This window comes from Trichosurus vulpecula, chromosome 3 (genome assembly GCF_011100635.1).
Source record: "Trichosurus vulpecula isolate mTriVul1 chromosome 3, mTriVul1.pri, whole genome shotgun sequence".
Classification (NCBI taxonomy): domain Eukaryota; kingdom Metazoa; phylum Chordata; class Mammalia; order Diprotodontia; family Phalangeridae; genus Trichosurus; species Trichosurus vulpecula.
This window is the reverse complement of record NC_050575.1, coordinates 121,306,775-121,325,687: the sequence shown is the minus strand read 5'-3', so window position 1 is coordinate 121,325,687 and position 18,913 is coordinate 121,306,775. Positions and strand designations below refer to the sequence as shown.

General features: G+C 41.3%; 1 protein-coding gene across 1 annotated transcript in view; it reads left to right on the top strand.

Moving 5' to 3' along the window:
• The window catches only part of BRINP1 (BMP/retinoic acid inducible neural specific 1), a 175,973-nt gene extending 157,446 nt beyond the window's left edge, over positions 1 to 18,527 (top strand). Inside the window, exon 8 of the mRNA XM_036752940.1 lies at positions 16,912 to 18,527. Coding sequence (XP_036608835.1) covers positions 16,912 to 18,052 — 1,141 coding nt within the window. The 3' untranslated portion in view covers positions 18,053 to 18,527. The remainder of the gene's footprint in view (positions 1 to 16,911) is intronic.
• The last annotated feature ends 386 nt before the right edge of the window (positions 18,528 to 18,913 follow it).

Sequence of the window (18,913 nt, the reverse complement as noted above, 5' to 3'; positions counted from 1 at the left end):
TTGCCACAAGTCACATGGCTAGTAGATGTTGGATGTGGGATATGAATACAGGTCTCCTGACTATAATCCCACAATTCCTTATACTACATCACACCAGCCCTCTTATCTGTTGTTAATAGGCAGAACTCTTTTATGCAGTCCCCTTTTAAGTCCTCTCTAGCTTGCCCACCTCCCCACTCCCATAGATCCAGCTGGCCCTGGCCCTTAGGCTGAAGAATCTAGATGACTTTGACCCATAATTCACCCTCAACATGCATTAAATGCTCCCATTAACTATTTTTTGTACTTCAGATGAATAACACCAAGTTCCTGTGTATAGTCCATCAGTTGCACCAGCCTACACATCACTCCTCCAAGCATATGGCATCTAAGCTCTTGGCCAATGGGGAGTTCTTAGCATCCTTTTTCTATTTATAGATTAAAAACATGCCAGTGAGGCAGGACGCCACATTCACCCAGAAGCACCCAGTCTTAGGGGCAGAGAAGCGAGTGCTGACAAGTGAAGTTTTCTTGTTGTTTTTTTTTTTTAAGAGTGAGGAGCTGAATTTTTTTTAAGTCAACATTGCTAGGCATATTTCCATTTCAACTCCTATTTGTCATTCTGCATTTGTCCCAAGTAGGGCAATTGATTCACTTGACTGACATAAGTAAAAAAGAAAAAAAAATAGATATACACATACACACACATATATTTTTTTCTTTTATTACTTTTTTTCTTTTCACTTACTTTTACATACTTATACACATATATATGCATATGTATGTGTGTATGTATGTATGTATGCATAGTCCTCCCCTACCAGGCTTGGGGCTCAGAAGTAGCTTTCTCTTTAGACAGAATAAGCTGATCCTGCAGTTTATTGGCTCTCAAGAGAGAAGGTCACTGTAAGATGACGAAAACAGTACTAGATTTGGGGGTCAGGAGATCTGAGCTTGAGTGCCAGCTTTTGGATCTCCTGTGTAACAGCAGACATGTCATTCAATAGTCTTAAACCTCAATTTCCTCAACTGAAAAATGAGGATAATATTCACCAAAGCTACATCTAGAGGTCAACTAACCTGAACTTTATCTGAAGAGAAAGCATCATGATCATGATCATGGTTTCCTCCTCCCCCTCCTCCTCCTCCTCTTCTTCTTCCTCTTCCTCTTCTTCCTCTTCATCATCGTCATCATCATCATCATCATCATCATCATCATAGCATTTACATGATGGCTTAAGGATTGCAAACTCTTTTACAAGTATTATCTCATTTTATCTTCCCAACAACCCGGAGAGGTTAAGGCTATTATTATCCCCATTTTACAGATGAGGAATCTGTGGCAGGTAAGGGTTTAGATGACTTGCTTAGGGTCACACGGTTAGTTGAATTCTTTCTAAATCCATATCAGGATCACACAAGTAGCAGAGTTGGAGGTTGAATCCTCAACTTGCTCAAATGAAAAACCCAGCCCTCTTTCCACCACATCATCTGGTAAATTTAGAAGCACAGGTATCATACCCCCATACTTGCCCATGAATGGAAATTACCAGGCAGGATCTATCACAAAGAGTGGAAAGGGAATTTTATATGTATGGATGTATATGTATGTATATACACATACACTCATATGCATAAGTATGTATGTACATGTATTTTTATATGCGTGTGTATATGTATATATCCATTTCCCTGAGCTCAAAAGAGTCTCCTTCAAGGCACACACAGTGATGAGTTCATTGGTCCTTAAATGATGTCCTTAGAGGGCCAATGGGGAATAAAGGGGAGGATGCTTGGAGAAAGAGTACTAGATTCAGAAGCTTGAAACTTAAGTTCAAGGTTAAGATCAGCCACTAAGCCACTGCTTTGTGATCTTGGACAAGTGATTTTTTTTTGCCTCTCCCTCATCCCTAAGATGGGGGGATAGTATATTATGGGAAAGGGACCTTTCCCATAATACATCTTATTCCCCAGCATGGACTAATTTTGTGTTGGGGAGACTTCCTATAGGAAGGAGGAAACAAGTGTTTAAGTACCTACTATGTGCCAGTTACTGTTCTAAGTGCTTTACAATTATTTTCTCATTTGATTCTCACAACAACCCTGGAAAAGAGGTAATAATATTATCTCTATTTTATGGTTAAGGGACCTGAGGTCACAGAGGCTAAATGACTTGCACTAAGCCAAGCTATTAAGTAAGTGTCTGAGGCTAAATTTGAATTCCGGTCCTTCTGACTCCAAGTCTGGTGCTTTATCCACTGGGTCTCCAAGCTGCCTCGGAAGTAGATCTGAATTGGGCCTTGAAAGCTAAACCTGTGTGACCCTGGGCAAGTCACTTAACTGCTATGACTCTCAAAAAAAAAGTTAATCTATTGAATAACTTCAGTGCATAGAAATAGGGTAGGGAGCCCATTCCAGGAAAAGGGTGGAGTGGCTTGAGCGAAAGGGCAGAGACCAGAAAGGCCTTTACTTGGTCATACATGCCCTTCCAAATGTGGCCCTAGCTTACCTTTCCAGGTTTATTATGCATTTCCTTTCCATGTTCTATGTTCTAGCCAAATTGGCCTACTTGTATTCAATGTTATTCTGCCCATCATCCTTCTGCTTTTTCAGAGCTTGCCTCCTCTTCCTCAAAGACTAACTAGCTTCCTCCAAGGTTCAGCTCAAGTGCTATCTATTACCCAAGGCTATAATAAGGGCCCTAGGGGAATAGTCCCCTATCTTCCCATCTCCTCCCCTCCCCCACTAGAAAATCAATTTGTATACATTTTGTATTTATTTGGTGTTTCCTCTGAAAGAATATAGTCCTTGAGGTCAGGGGTTTTTTATTTTTATCTTTTTATTACCAAGACATTGCATACTACCTTGTCATGTAGTAGGGATTGGATTATTACAATTAGAACAGATACCATTTACCTAGTGGAAAATGTGCTAAGACCCAGGAGCCCAGGGTTTAAATCCTGACTGCCACTCATTCATTTTGTGACCCTGGGCAATTCACTTCTGTAAAACTTCTACTTGTTTTTGCTAACTTGGTCCTGTGTGTTAAATGATACTTATTACTATAAGCAATAATAATAAATGGGCAGTGAGGTGGCACAGTGGATAGAATGCCACATCTGGAGTCAGTAAGACTCATCTTCATGAGTTCAAATCTGGCCTCAGACACTTATTTAGCTGTGTGATCCTGGGCAAGTCACTTAACCCTGTTAGATTCAGTTTGTTCATGTGCAAAATGAGCTGGAGAAGGAAGTGACGAACCACACCATTATCGTTCTTCCTCTATGAAGCCTTCTTTGATTTCCCCAGTGACTAATGACTTTCTGGGGGCATCTAGGTGACACAGTGGGAGAGTGCCAGGCCCAGAATCAGAAAGACTCATCTTCATGAGTTTAAATCTGACCTCAGACACTTATTAACTGTGTGACCCTGGGCAAGTCACTTAATTCTATTAGCTTCGGTTTCCTCATCTGCAAAATGAACTGGAGAAGGAAATGACAAACTACTTCAGTATCTCTGCCAAGAAAACCCTAGATGGGGTCATGAAGAATGAGAAATGACTGAAAACCAACTAAACATTAAAATAATAAATACTATTATTTCATAATTATATATGGCTATATATAATACGTCAAATTAAATCATATATAACATTATATATGATAATTATGCAATTACATCATCTTTAATTATACCTACATAATTTATATATAATTATTTAGCATATGTGGATATAATTATATAATAACCGCTATTGTAAATATACTATACAAAAAAATCTTCCTGTGCTGCTAAATCACAGATGGTAAATGACCCTGTGTTCTCAAAGCCTGTACCATTTAAGCACCAACTCTTATACATTCTACGAAGTTGGAAAGGCTTCATAAATAGGGCCAGTGATGGCCTCTGTCATGTGAGAACTAAACTAGCCGGTTTAGGGGAGACAATGTTGTCTAGTTGATATAACACTGAATTTGGAATCAGGAAGTTCTTTGGGTCCCACCTGAGATCCTTACTAGCTGTGTGACCCTGGAAAAGTCACTTATTCTTTCTGAAGCTCAGTTTCTTCATCCATAAAAGGATATAATACTCCTTGTAGCATTTACTTCACAGGGTTACTTGGCGGTCAAATGAAATATTGACTGTAAACCCCTTTGTAAACCTTAAGACCCTACATAAGTTTTGGTTGTTATTAAGCTCAGAAACATCTATCACCAGGTTGGTTGTAAATGACGGATATATGTAGCCGCTGTAACTTTAAAAAAAAAACAACTACCAAATCAGGAATGGGTTAGGATCTGCCCTGATAGCAGGAGCACCCATATTGATAAAACTTTGTTGTCGTTGATCTGTGTCAGTCATGTCTGACTCTGTCACCCCATTTGGGGTTTTCTTGGCAAGGATACTGGAGTAATTTGCCATTTCCTTCTCAAGCTCATTTTACAGATGAGGAAATTGAGGCAAATAGGGTTAAGTGACTTTCCCAGGGTCATACAGCTAGGAAGTATCTGAGGCCAGATTTGAACTTGTGAAGATGAGTCTTCCTGACTCCAGGCCCAGCACTTTATCCACTGCACCGTGGAGCCAGTGACTTGACAAAACTACAGATCTTTGAATGTTTGAAGTAATGATATCTGACGTTTCTGTAGTGCTTTAAAGTTTACCAAGTACTACACACACACACACATTATCTTATCTGATCCTCATAAAAACATTATGAGAAATATAACTAGCTATACTTATTATCATCCCCATTTTACAGATGAGGAAATGGTGGCTCAGAGGTTGTTACTTATTGATGACCATATAGCTAGTAAGTCTACAAGGTAGGATCTGAAACAAGATCCCCTCAACCTCCCCTCCAAAAATTCCAGCACTCCTTCCACTGTACCATTGAATATAATCTCCATTTTAAAGGTGAGAAAACAGAGGACAAGAAAAAGAAAGTCGCTTGACCAAGGTCGCCAAAGTTGATGGCAGAGTTTGTACTAAAGCCTAGCCTCCTCATTTTAAACCCAGTGCTATTTCTCAACATGCTCCAAATCGTATCTCATCTTATCCTCCAACCAACCTGGGAATGTGGTGCGATTATTATCCATATTTTACAGCTGAGCAAACCAGATCTGAGAGATTAGAAGTGACTTTCTCAGAGCAACACAGCTACTAAGTGTTGGAGGCTGCATCTAAACTCCTGTCTCCTGGCTCCAGGTCCCACCCTTCATCCACTATGCCTCCTCTATAATTCAATGACCATCATGTACCACCTCAGGCCCACAGTTTATAGAACTAGGCTTATAAATAGAAAGCACACACACGTTTTATCTCTTGGTGCTATGTTCCTGGGCATTTTCTCTTGGCGGTCCTAGGAATGAATGTGAGGGAAGAGGTTATGAACCCTGTTCCCCTGGACAAATTTCCTTTCTCTCCTGTTAAAGATGGCTGGTGATAGTATGGATTTGGACCATACAGACACACAGTCAGAAGGAACTTTAGATGATGTCTAATGCATCCAGTTCCTGAATGTAAATCCTTTCTACAACACTTTTGACTAATGTTCTTTTACACTCCCTGCTTGACTACTTGCAGAGATGGAGAAATCACTGTTTTGCAAGGCAGCCCCTTTCACTCTGAGACAGTTAAAATTCTTAGAAAGATTTTTTTTGGAGGGGCAGCTAGGTGGCGCAGTGAGTAGAACACCGGCCCGGGAGTCAGGAGGACCTGAGTTCAAATTTGACTTCAGACACTTGACACACTTACTAGCTGTGTGACCTTGGGCAAGTCCTTAACCCCAATTGCCCTGCCTTCCACCCTCAAAAAAAAAAAAAAAACCAGAAAGATTTTTTTTTTGTTCGCTTCGTTTATTTTTCTTTCAATGAGTTGAAATCTGCTTCTCTGCAACTTTTACTCACTGTTCCTTGTTCTGCCCTCTGGAACTCAGCAGAATAATTCCGATTCTTCTTCCATATGACAGCCCTTCAGATCCTTGAAGACAGCTATTTTCTTCTGTTCTCCAGGCTAAATATCCCTTGTCCCTTCCACTGATCCTTGTATGGTACAGTTTTGAATAGCCTCCTGTTTTTCCTCCTCTAATCACCCTCCAGCCTGTCAATGTCCTTTCTAACAGGGTTACGACTCTGGGCAGAAAGTGTTTTGTATTCATCAAGGTTTCCCATCACAGAAGTTAGCATTTCAGGTGAAAGTCTGTCTTTTATCTCCCTGTGGCTTATATGAATCAATGTAAGGAATCTGTATTAGTTTTCAAAAACCTCAGGAGCTCCCTCCCAAAGTTAAACTCCTTTCCTGCCCTGTTGCCCATAAAGTTGCCTTCATCTCCCCTCAGCTTCCTCCCCTTTCCTCCAGCTCCCATCCCTCATATTCCTTTTGTCCCTTTCAAATCTGTTTTATTGATGGCTGCTGAGCCATGGCCCTATCATTTTCACTAAATGTGTCCTCTGAAACCATTGTACCCCAACTCCAAGAAAACACAGGAGTCCATTCCCCCCAATTCAGCTACAAAGTGTATCAAGGCATCCTTTTCTGAGATTAGGGCTGATATCTTGAGTTCTCCCTTATTTCTCAGGCTTTCTTTGCCTCATCTCAAATTTAAAAACCAAAAGAAAGCCAAAAACCTTAGTCCCAAAACAACAATTGAATTCTTTATTCATTAAGGGGGTTTATGTGTAGAAAACATGGAAAATTGGAAAGTTTCTTAATAATTATTGCCTGGGTGGGATTCTAAGTACAAAAGCAATGAGAGAATCAGAATGTTAATGCTTAGAGACACTTCGTGATACAGAATTATATACAAATATACAATTATGTACAAACGTATACAAAATGGAATGTTGTGCTTGAAAGATGAATCAGAATATAGACTAAGAATTGGAAGAGGTATTCGCGAAATGCTAGAACACAGAGTGTTTGATTTGGAAGGCACCTGAAAGCCTAGAATGCCAGAGCTGGAAGGCGCCTTAGAATATGCAAGGGATCTTAGAATGTTAGAACATAGAAAATCAACTATGAGACCTGGAGGGTCCCTTCGGCAATCTTATCTAACCAATTCATTTAATATAGGAGGCTCAGGGAGCTGGCAAGTTAAAAAATTTAAGGTCACATAATTAATTAGTAAATTTTAGACTTTGTGGAAAATACAATCTGACTATAAGAAACAAGGCCAGCAGATCCCAGACAAACCCAGAACATGTCTGATGAAGCACAAAATAAGTTGTATGAACAATACCCAACCTTGAGTACTTGAGTCCAAATTAGGATTGCATAGTCTGGGGACTTTGCTCAGAGACTGAGAAGTAGGGGGTAGTATAGGTGAGCTGAAGGTGGGACAGACAGGATTTTATTTATTTTCCAGGTTTTAGTTTACCCTGTAAAATACAAGTCTAGTTCTACTTTTCCTGACATAACCCAAGTCCTATGATAACCTGCAACTATTTAAAAGGAGGGTTTAGTACCTTCCCTCGGGTAAGTTATTTCCCTCTCTAGATCTCAGTTTCCTCATATGTAAAATATGTTATTTGGAATGGAAAGTATATTAAGTCACATCCAGCTTTAATATTCTGTGTTCTGAAGTCCTCTTTGGTATAAATTTCATATGATTCTGGAGTCTCCCAAATCCAGTTAAGGCTCTCTTTCTTTTATGATGTAAAACAGAGCTGCCCAAAATGTGGCCAGTAGCAGTGTGATTTATGTGGCCTACCTACAAGCGTAGATATTTACATAAATGCTTTAGTAAATGAAGCCGAGCTACCTCAGGGCTCTCACTAAAATGGCAAATCAAAATATATTGTACCTATTGTTTCAATAAAAACCTAAGGTTGGGCAGCCCTGATGTAGAAAGTTCTGGAAAGCATAGATCAGCCAAATTATCAAGGATAACTTCCTTTACAGCATGAGTTAGATTGCAGCCCCTATATCAAGTCAATGAGCATTTCGATGCTTACTGCATTCTAGGCATTGCACTAAGCCCTGGAAATACATATAGAAGCAGAAAGAAAGATAGTCCCTGCCCCATAGGAGCTTATATTCTAATGGGTGAAGACAACATGTGAAAGGGAGATGAAAAGTTGTGGGATATTTGGTATGGGAAGGAGAGAAGAGTTAAAGAGGGCATTGAAGAGAAAGTCCATGGGAGTCAAGATTGCAGCTTGGAGAGGAACAAAGACATGGCTGGCTTGGGCCTCCTCCTTAAAATGGAGGTTATGGAAGGAAGCAATCAATCAGAGGGAGAGGCCATGGGGTGGAAGGATATGAAATCCAGGGGTTGAGTGAGCTTCCAGGATGAGGAAGTTTTGGGGGCATCATAAAGAAGGTCTGGGAGATTAGAAGTTCAGCCTAGAGAGGGATAAAGACTTGGCTGGGCTAGGACTCCCCTTTAAATATCTTTAGTGACAATGGGCAGGTCTTTCTTCCCATCCCAGATGAATTCACCAGGACTTTTCAGGGTTAAATGCAATGAAGTCAGATGATACCATGTCTTGTCTACGGCCTCTCAGCTGGGCAGCTCCCATTTTCCTGTCTGATTGCTTCCACTCAGGGAGAGAAGCCACTTTGAAAATGCCAGCCCCAGGAACTCTCTGCCTCTTCCTGCCCTTCATCCCCGTCTCTGAGAGGCTTTTGACTCTTTCTCTTGTCCCTATCAAGTTCAGGCCCTGAGTGTTGCTGCCAGATAGAACGTGAGCCTAGAGCTGCAGCTGATGATGTACGTCAGCAGACTCTCCCAGGCACAAACCAGAATAATTGTTCAAATCAGTTCCATTTTTCTCCTCAATTAAAGCCCTGACTTTCCAGTTTTAAAGAAACACATACGACTTTTCATCCAGGGAGAAGGAAATACTTGTCTGTAGTTGTTTTGCTGTTCTCTGGTTTGGTGTCCTTGGTTCTCCTCTCTGGTCAACTTTGTACCTCCTTCCTGTCCTTTGTTTTGTTTTTTTTTCTTCTATTCCTTCCTGCTTTTTCTTCCTCTTTCCCAGCTGTAAGGAGCACTGTCTGAGGTTTTCTTCCAGAAATTCTTGACACTACCAATTATCTCAAATTAAGCCGCAGTGATTTAAATGGTGCATGGAATCTTTTTTCTGACCTTTGCATTTTGCTAATAATATGACTCACAGGTTAGAGTTTATCATTGTGAAGGAACCATGGGAAGATATCATTGTAAAGAAAACAGTAGGATCAGAAGCTTTAGAACTAAAAAGTTAGTCTAAGTCATTTTACAGACAAGGAAACTGAGGCCTAGGTGATCTCTCTGATAACAGAGCTAATATTCGAACCCAGTGCCTCTGACCCCAAATCCAGTTCTCTTTCCATCTTCAGAAATGGAAGCCTACCTCATGAGATAGGGTAAGATCAGCACTTTTTTTAAGGCATCTAGGCGGTACAGTAGGTAGAGTACTAGTCTTGGAGTCAGGAAGACTAATTTTCTTGAGTTCAAATCTGGCCTCAGACACTTTCTTTGTGACCCTGGGCAAATCATTTAACCTTGTTTGTCTCAGTTCCCTCACTTTTAAAATGAGCTGGAGAAGGAAATAGCAAACCACTCCAATATTTTTGTCAAGAAAACCTCAAATGGGGTCACAACTGAAAGAGTTTGAACTTCAACAGCAACAGCAACAAAGGATAAGCACTAGATTGGAAATCAGACAGCACAGATTCTAGCTCTAGCAGAGTCAAAACTAGAGTGGAACCATGGGGGCTTTCACCCAGGGCATTGAAATTTAGAGGGCACTGACAATAATAATGCTCTTCAGTAGCAAAGAAACAGCTGAGATCAGCACCTAGTTAGCAAGAATAACTAGTTAAGAACACGAAATTATCTTCCTACCTGCCTTGGCTCCTTCAAACTCCTCCTCCTCCTCCTCTGTCAAGGCCTGCCTGGCTCCTCCTCAGATTAGTGGCTTCCCCAGCAGCAGTTTTGAGGTATCCTAGAGTCTTTCTTCCAATACATCATGTACCCCAGCTCCTTCCATCTTTCATAACAGACTTTGTCTTTAAAAATTTTTATCTGAAGGTACATTTTTTGCTCTTTGCCTCAGATACTCAACATCCTATTTGTCTGAGTCCCTATCCTGCTCTGCAAACCATTTTACTCTGATATTAGCCTTAGGTTCTTCATAACAATAATAATGCACATTCTTATAGTACTTCCTTTTCAGCCACCTTGGCGAGGTAGATAATCTAAGCATGCATTTTCCATTTTCCAGATGAAGAAACTGTGGCCTAGAAAAATGGGTCCCCAAGCTAATAAGGGTTCGAGTTGAGACTTCAGCAGAGATCTTCTGATTTAAAGTGCAGTAGCCTTTCTCCTATACCCCACAGTCTTTTTCCAAAGTATAAAAGAGAATCAGGAAAGAGGACCTCTAGTGTCTCTTTGAGCTCTAGAATTCTGTGATCTAGTCCAAGTACATTATTTTCCAGATGAGGAAACTGGGTACCAAAGAGGGGAAGTGATTCACTCAAGGTCACAAAGTAAAGTGCCTGAAGAGAGTGACTGTCTACTGAAGATGGACAATTAAAGGAATGAAATATTTGCTGTGAAGCAAAGCAATGAGCAAGGAGTGGGTCTAATGTCCAGCCATGATTCATAATGCCACATCCATAATCCAAGACTCCTTTTAGTTGAGCTCAAAGTATGTTACAGACCTTGACTTATTCGTCTTTCCCAGTGTCTCTCCAAAATAAACAAATAAATAAATAATATAAAATAGAATTCAGTGTATCATCCAAAAGCAGAAAATTACCGTTTGTCTTCCATTCTGGCCTATACTCTAAGGAGTAACCATTTTATAGAATTTCAGGGAATTAATCAGGCTCTCATTACAGTGTCAAAGAAATGCCAACAAAGGAGCCAGAAGATAAATAAAGGAATAATTCAGAACAAGGGCTTCATTTTTAAACCATCCATCCGTTCTACTTTTAAAATCCACACCAGTTAGCAAATGGAAGTTATGGATTAGTTTTCTGTTTTGTCTCCATCTCCTTCCGTACTCACCCTACTCTCAGACTCTCTGGCTGTATATTTGTCTGATCTTCCCCAAAATGCCACCAGCCCCGTTCTGTACTTTCATAGGCAAAGCCGCCAATTAAAATCAGCAGGGTGTTTTGTGTGCATTAGGGCTCTCAGACTGGACTGCTGGAGTGGAGTGGGTGGTTCTGAAGGTGGCAGGGAGTGGGTTGTGCTCAGGCAACAGCACCCTGGGGTTTAGCCTCAGGCTTCTGAAAGAGAAACTCTGTCATCTAGGCCCTTGGCCAGTTCTGGAGAGGGGGAGACGGATCCCAGCTGATTCTCCCTAAGCCTTGTATGCTCTGGGTTGGGATTCTATGGGCAACTGAAAGGATTGGGAAGAGCCCTAGAATGTGATGCAGAACATCTGGTTCTAGTCTTAGCTATATATAAGCCCAGAGCTACCTCTCTGTGCCTCATCTTCCTCTCTATAAAATATAGGGGTTGGACTAGATAACCTAGTCTCTTGGAGTTCTGGATCTAGGATTCAGTGACCCAACTCTATTGTGCTAACATTTATGCATTTTCTGGATCCCCAATGCTGAGCACAGGGTGTGACACCTAATAAATGCTTGTTCACTGTCTGTATTCTAAAGTCCCTGCCATCTCTGATAGTCTTATGTTATAAAGTCCTTTCCAGCTCCAACATTCAATGTTCTATCATTCTATGTTCTAAGGTTCCCTCCAGCTCAGACATTCTATGATTTCTATTGTATTTTTATCATTTTATTATTTTTTTCTTACTTGAATAGTGTTAAAGAGTTTAGAAAGTAAGCATGTTAAAGCAAAATCATGCCATTTTCTGTGGAGGAGCTGAACTTCTATCAGAGTCTGCTGATCAAGCATGGGAAGCTGGCAGGGTAGGGGGAGATGGTGGTGTAGGCAATGGGGTTGGGGTGGGGTGGGGGTGAGCAGCACAGATTTAGAAAGGAACAAAGAGATTCCCTCCCTCCCTTCCTCTTTCCTTCCCCTTGGTACATCATGTCCCTCTTTCTAGTCAATATGTATTGAAATCCAGGAGTAAAGAAAGCTAGTTATTTGGTTGTATTGGAGTTAAGAGTTTGCCAAAAGTGGAAGGCACGTTAGGTCTCCAGGGAGGGAAAAAAAGCATCTTCAAAAACGTTCCTTGTTGCCTTAAGCCAAATGCCTTGCAGTAGGGCTGTGTCAGCCCTTTCTCAGACCCTTTCCACTAGCGCTGTCCTATTAAGCAGGCCTCTCCTGTTCCCAAGGCTGAGGCAGCCTGTCACTTGCTAGCCTGGGAGCAGTTATTTATAGAATTCAGTCCCTCCTTCCCATGCTCTCCAGCCTCGCCTCTCTACTTGCAGGCTAGCTCCAATTATCTGTGAATGGGGGAGAAAGAGTCTGGCAGGTCTGGAGCAGGCGAGCAATGTGGTAATGGTCCCTTCACACTCTCAAACTTTCCATTTTTACTCTTCCTTTTCTCTTCTCCTGCCTGATGGCCTCTTCCTCTTCCATTCTTTCATCCATCCTCTATCCCCCTCCCCACTGCTGGACTAGTCTTTTGGCAACACCTCAGTTAATCAGATGTATCCCTATATGGGATTTCCTGGTGAATTGAATTTTTTGGTTCACTGAAAGTGAACCTAAAAATTATTTTCAATTTATCCCTTGATATCAGCAATATTTCTCCATTTTCCTGCCTTAGGAAGGATACTCACTCAAAGTTAGGGGGGATAGGTTGTGCTTCTCTTCCTATGTATAGCTATGTGACCTTGGACAAATCAATGCTGATATATGACCCTCAGTTTCTTCAACTGCAAAAAAGATTGTCTCTGAAGTCCAATTTGGACTAACAGTCTATTCAGGGGTGGGGAACCTGTAGTGTCAAGGCCATATGTGGCCTTCCAGGTCCTTGGGTGCAGCCTTTTGATTGAGTCCAAGTTTTACAGAACAAATCCTTGTATTAAGGGGATTTGTTCTGTAAAGCTTAGATTCAAGCAAAGGGCCACACTTGAGGACCTAGAGGCCACAGGTTCCCTACCCGTGGTGTATGACCTAAGGTCATATAGTTTTAACGTTCTATGTCTTAGCAGTTTACAGTCCTTTAAAGTGATAAACTCCTGTATTGTTTGACTTAAGGGACCTTAGGACATGTGTTCCAGATCTATTATAGCCTAAGGTCCCAATATATCTATCCACTACTTTATATTCTAACATCCTGTGTTCTAAGGTATAGCTTCTTATTAGATGGTATATGTTCTAAGGTACCTTCTAGCACCAACATTTTGTTTTAAGATTGTTTCAGCTTTAACATTCTATGTACCAAGGCCCCTTCTAGCTTTGACAATCCATGTTAAAAGGGCCAGCCTACTTTGACATTTAAAGACTCTAATTTTAGTGTGTTGACCATAACTAAAATTTAGTTTGTCATCTTCCTTGACATTAGTGATTGCTATCCTGGGTGGTGGATAGAGATATAAGTGCAGTAGGTTGAGATAAATGTATACCGAATCCAAGTTGTCCCGTGAAAGTTGCTTTAAAATGAGCAAATAACATTAGATCCCTAATGTGACCCTTATCCCTTTATCCTCAAACTCCAAAACAGAAAAAGAATATAGGCCTGAGAGTTAGGGCACCTGAGATCTAGCTATGGCCATGGCAAAATTCTTCTCTTTTAACTGGAGCAAATAATTTCTGAGCCTGTTTCCTCATCTTTAAAATGAGGTGGGGGGGGAGGGGAGGTTGGGTTAGATCAGCAGTAAGATTCCTCAAAGCTCTGTTAATTTACATTCCCAATTTTAAGGCTGACTTTAAAGCAGACTCTAAGGCTGTAGTGTCAAAGTAGAAACAGATCCCTATTGGCTGCATACTGACTTAGAAAACCACAAGTTTACATCATCTATGTTGTGTTGCATTTTTATTTATTTTGTTAAACACTTTACCAATTACATTTTGATTTGGTTCAGGCTACATTTACTCTGGACTGCCCAAGCTTGACAGCTCTATAAAGGACTTTGGTTCTTTCACTTGAGGTTAATCATAGATTTACTAGATTTCCTCATCCATGTCCTTTCCCCCCCAGAGGATTCAGAGTCAGGGGACCTGAATTTGAATCCCACCTTTGCTATCCATTAGTTATGTATGTAGCCTTGCAGAAGTCATCTCACTTCTTTGGTCTGTGATCTCATCTCTAAAATGAGGGTATTAGAAGGCATATCTCTTCCAGTTTTAAATCCTATGAGCTGATGATCCTATTATAGTCACTCTTCAGTTGATGTATCACAGAATCATAGAATTTCAGAGTTGGAAGGTACCTCAAAGATCACCTAGTTCTTCCTCTTCCCACCCTCATGGATTTTTTCTGTCTTTTTTTCTAGGTCATACTACATTTTTTTTTCTTCTTCTGTCTCTATCACCTTTTCCATCTTCTTCTCTCATGTCACCCTTCCCTTTTTGCCATCCTTTCCCTCCATTTTCTTTCTCTTTCCTCCATGTTTTCCTCTCTCCCTTTGCCTCCAGCAGTCCTACACCCCCCCATCCCTACACATTGTCCTCTTTCTAAGCCCCCTTGCTGTTCTTCATTGCTGTATCATTAATGTGCTCTTTGATACAGCTCACAGCCTAATGATTATTCTGAGGTCAGCCTATGCAGGTGCCATGAATTTCACTAATCCAACTCAGAGGGCCTCTGTCCATAATCGCCCCTCCTGTTCTACAGGGTCTGAATCCTAATTTGTTATTAGCCATGTCTGCTGCTGCTATATTCCCAGGGCCTTTATTTTGTGGTTTTCTTTTTTTTTTACCCAGAGCTCTGAGCTGCTCCGAGGAGTCTGAGAATTTGTCACAATGAAGTATCTATTTGAAGGGTGGGGGTAGGGGCCTCAGGTTTTACAAAGAGTTCCAATGATTGGCAATGAGAAAGGGGGCGCTATCAGGGCAGTGGAATATTTGTTGATTGGGAAAGGCACCCTCTAAATGGATTATTGTGCTGAGAGCTTTAAGAGGGGGTAAGAGCCACATGTGGTCCATTTGAAAGAGAGTCTATGTGGTGATTTTTATTGGGTGGTATGGAGGGTCACAGAATGCCAGATTTTGAAGGGATCATAGAAATCATACAATTCTAAAAGCTCCCATTTATGTAGTGTTTAGGGATCACAGAGTGCTTTACAGCCATCATCTCATTTGTTTCTCCCGAATAATCACGTAAAGTAAGCAATATAAATGTGTTTTATCCTCATTCCAAAGATGAAAAAACTAGGGCTCAAAAAAGTTATATAACTTGCTCAACATCACGTAGCTAGTAAGTAGCAGGATCAGAACCTGAAACCAAGTCTACTGACCCTTAAGACCTCCACTTCCTTCCTTCCTTCCTTCCTCTTCCTTCACTTCTTCCTTCCTTCCTTTTTCTTTCTTTCATTTTTCTTTCCTTCTTTTGTTCTTTCTATCCCTAATTTCATAGCTGTAGGAAGAGGCCCAGAAAGGAAAAGAGACTCACCAAAGGTCAGAAAGTTTATTAGCGGCAGAGCATTGACTGGAACCCAACTCTCCTGTCTCTTATTCTAGTGATATTTCCAGTTGTTCACTCAGCATTGCCACTTGGGGGAGGGGGTACTTCAGTTAAAAAAATTGGACTCATATCTCATACTTAGCAAATGATGTAGATTTTAAGGTATGCACTGTATAGCTTCTAATATTATTCTGCCTGTTTCCTTGAGTGAGGTTTCTCTTAAGTCCTACTTGTTGTGATAGGATTGCCTTCACAAAGCCCAGGTTCTGGGAGTCAGGGAAGGGAGAAACAAGATAATTTTAAAATCTAATGGAAGCAAATTCATGGTTACTTTGACTATGGACAAGTAACAAAGACAACAATAATTCTAATATTGTATTCAACTAAAATATATATTGAATTTTGCATAAAGCACTGTGGTAGGTGCTTAGAGAAATAGAGGTAAATAGAAGACAGTCTCTGCCTTCAAGGAATTTTGAATCTAGATTATTTATACTCACAACTATAATTAAATTGTGTTTTTGTTCAACACAAAGTTGTGTTGAATAAACATCTACCTATAATATAAAATAGAATATAAATATATAAGAAAGGTAGAAGGGATGTTATAAGATATTTCCCAAAAGGGAAATACCACTTCAGCAATTCAGCATGTGTGGTGTATGTATGTTTGTGTGTGTATGTGTAAATGTGTGTGTGTTTGTTGTGCTCAAAGATGACTTTGTGGAAGCTTTATTTGGGTTGATTCTTAAAAGGGATAGATAGGTCCTATCCTTAGACCTATTTGCCCAAGGATAGGAGGATAGGACCTTGGGCGAATCACTTTACTTCTTTTAGGTCAAAGGATTTAAAGCTGAAAAGGACCTTAGAATTCTTTGAACCCAATGTGTTGGTTGAAATCAACCTCATTTTGTAGCGGTGGGGGTGGGAGAGGGAAACTATACCATGAGATGGAAAGTAATTCACCCAAAGTTACACATCCATTAAGTAGTAGCACTAGTATTCAAACCCAGACAGGTCTCCTGACTACAAATCCAGTCCCCTTTCCCCTGAAGCCTCTAATCTTGTTTTAATGCTTGTTGTTTTTAAATTTCTAAAATGGGAGTCATTTATTTCTAATATCCTTTCTAGGACCAACGTTCTCTGTTCTTAATATTTTATGTTTTCATGTCTCACCCATTTCTATCATTTCATACTCTAAAATCCTTGGAAGTTCTGACCAGAAGGATTTCCTTAAAGAAACAGGAAATTGTGTATCAGAGTTTCAATTGTAGTCTTATGCATGGGCCTTAATTTATTTTCCAGGTTAGAGGCTTCTTCCATTTTGACCCCCCACAGTTTATTGAAAGGTGGCTGATATTCTCTCTCCCTCTCTCTCTCTCTCTCTCTCTCTCTCTCTCTCTCTCTCTCTCTCTCTCTCTCCCTCTCTCTCTCTCTTTATCTCTCTTGACAGGACTATACAACAGTGGCTTACTAGAGTCCAGTCCCTCCTCTACTGCAATGAGAATGGGTTCTGGGGGACCTTCTTAGAAAGTCAGCGAAGTTGTGTGTGCCATGGTAGTACCAGCCTATGCCAGAGGCCCATCCCCTGCATCATTGGGGGCAACAACAGCTGTGCCATGTGTAGCCTGGCCAACATCTCACTCTGTGGCTCCTGCAACAAAGGCTACAAGCTCTACAGGGGCCGCTGCGAGCCCCAGAATGTGGATTCGGAGCGTAGCGAGCAGTTCATCAGCTTTGAGACAGACCTGGATTTCCAGGATCTTGAGCTGAAGTATCTGCTGCAGAAGATGGACTCTCGCCTTTATGTCCACACCACCTTCATCAGCAATGAGATCCGCCTCGACACCTTCTTTGACCCGCGGTGGCGCAAGCGAATGTCCCTTACTCTCAAGAGCAACAGAAACCGCATGGACTTTATCCATATGGTTATTGGTATCTCCATGCGTATCTGTCAGATGCGCAATAGTAGTCTGGACCCCATGTTCTTTGTCTATGTCAACCCCTTTAGTGGAAGTCACTCTGAAGGCTGGAACATGCCCTTTGGGGAATTTGGGTACCCACGTTGGGAGAAAATCCGCCTCCAGAATGGCCAGTGCTACAACTGGACTCTGTTGCTGGGCAACCGGTGGAAAACCTTTTTCGAGACTGTTCATATCTACCTACGCAGCCGGACTCGGCTGCCTTCCCTTCTGCGCAATGAGACTGGACAGGGACCGGTGGACCTGTCTGATCCCTCCAAGAGGCAGTTCTACATCAAAATCTCTGATGTGCAGGTGTTTGGCTACAGCCTACGGTTCAATGCCGATCTCCTTCGGAGTGCAGTGCAACAGGTCAACCAGTCATACACACAAGGCGGGCAGTTCTACTCCTCATCCTCCGTGATGCTGCTGCTGCTAGATATCCGGGACCGAATCAATAGACTGGCACCTCCTGTGGCCCCAGGGAAACCCCAGTTGGATTTGTTCTCCTGTATGCTGAAGCACCGCCTGAAACTGACCAACAGTGAGATCATCCGTGTGAACCATGCACTGGATCTCTACAACACTGAGATCCTTAAACAATCGGACCAAATGACAGCCAAACTCTGTTAACCCCAGGGACTCCTTGCCAGGGACTGATCCTTTTGCTGTACAAAGCAACAGAACAAAACAAAACCTAAACAAACAAAAAATCACCACCCACAAAACAAAAACAAAAAAAAGATAAAAAAATTTGTAAAATGTAATTAATATTCAAAGAAAGGAGAAAATTCTTCATTTGTTGGAAAACTAAACCGTTCTAGCAACTGTATAAAACTGTCGGGCATGTTTGTTATTTCTATAATCCGTCATAAAAGAAGGGTCGCACCTTTCTCTTGAGCTGTGAAGGTGTTGCTTGGTAGGCTTCAGGGACTGCATTAAAGGGGTAGAGGAGGGAACATGTACACAATGAATTGTAAAGATCTCTGCTGTGCAGGTGCTAAGATTACAAAAAGAAAGAGCTATATGTAATGTAAGAAAAAAAACACTGCCATTTTTCCTTGTGGGAGGAAATAGGCAAAGATAAAGAAGAGATTTCTTCAGTTAAGATGTCTATCCTCTTCATGCTCCTTTCCTTGTGGGGACCTGACACTTCACCCTGAAGGTGGGAGAGGGTGAGGTGAGGGCAGATTATTTGTTCAGGCTGGGAAGAAGCCCAGACCAGCAGAAAGGAAGGCTCTGTGGGGAAGGCGATTGGTTGGTGAGCCACATGTTTCTCTCTCACATGCTGGGTAAAAGAAATCCTTTCTGCTTTGGGCTAGCACTTTGGGTGCACTGATTAGTAGACAGCCAGAGAGTTAGAGAATTGTACAGTCTGGATTTGGTACTTTGAAAAAATAAACATGCCAAGAAAATTTTACCTGCAAACCCTCCCATGAGCTTCTAAAGGGGGTCGGGGTGGGAGAGATAAGAAAAGAAATAGCCTTCACCATA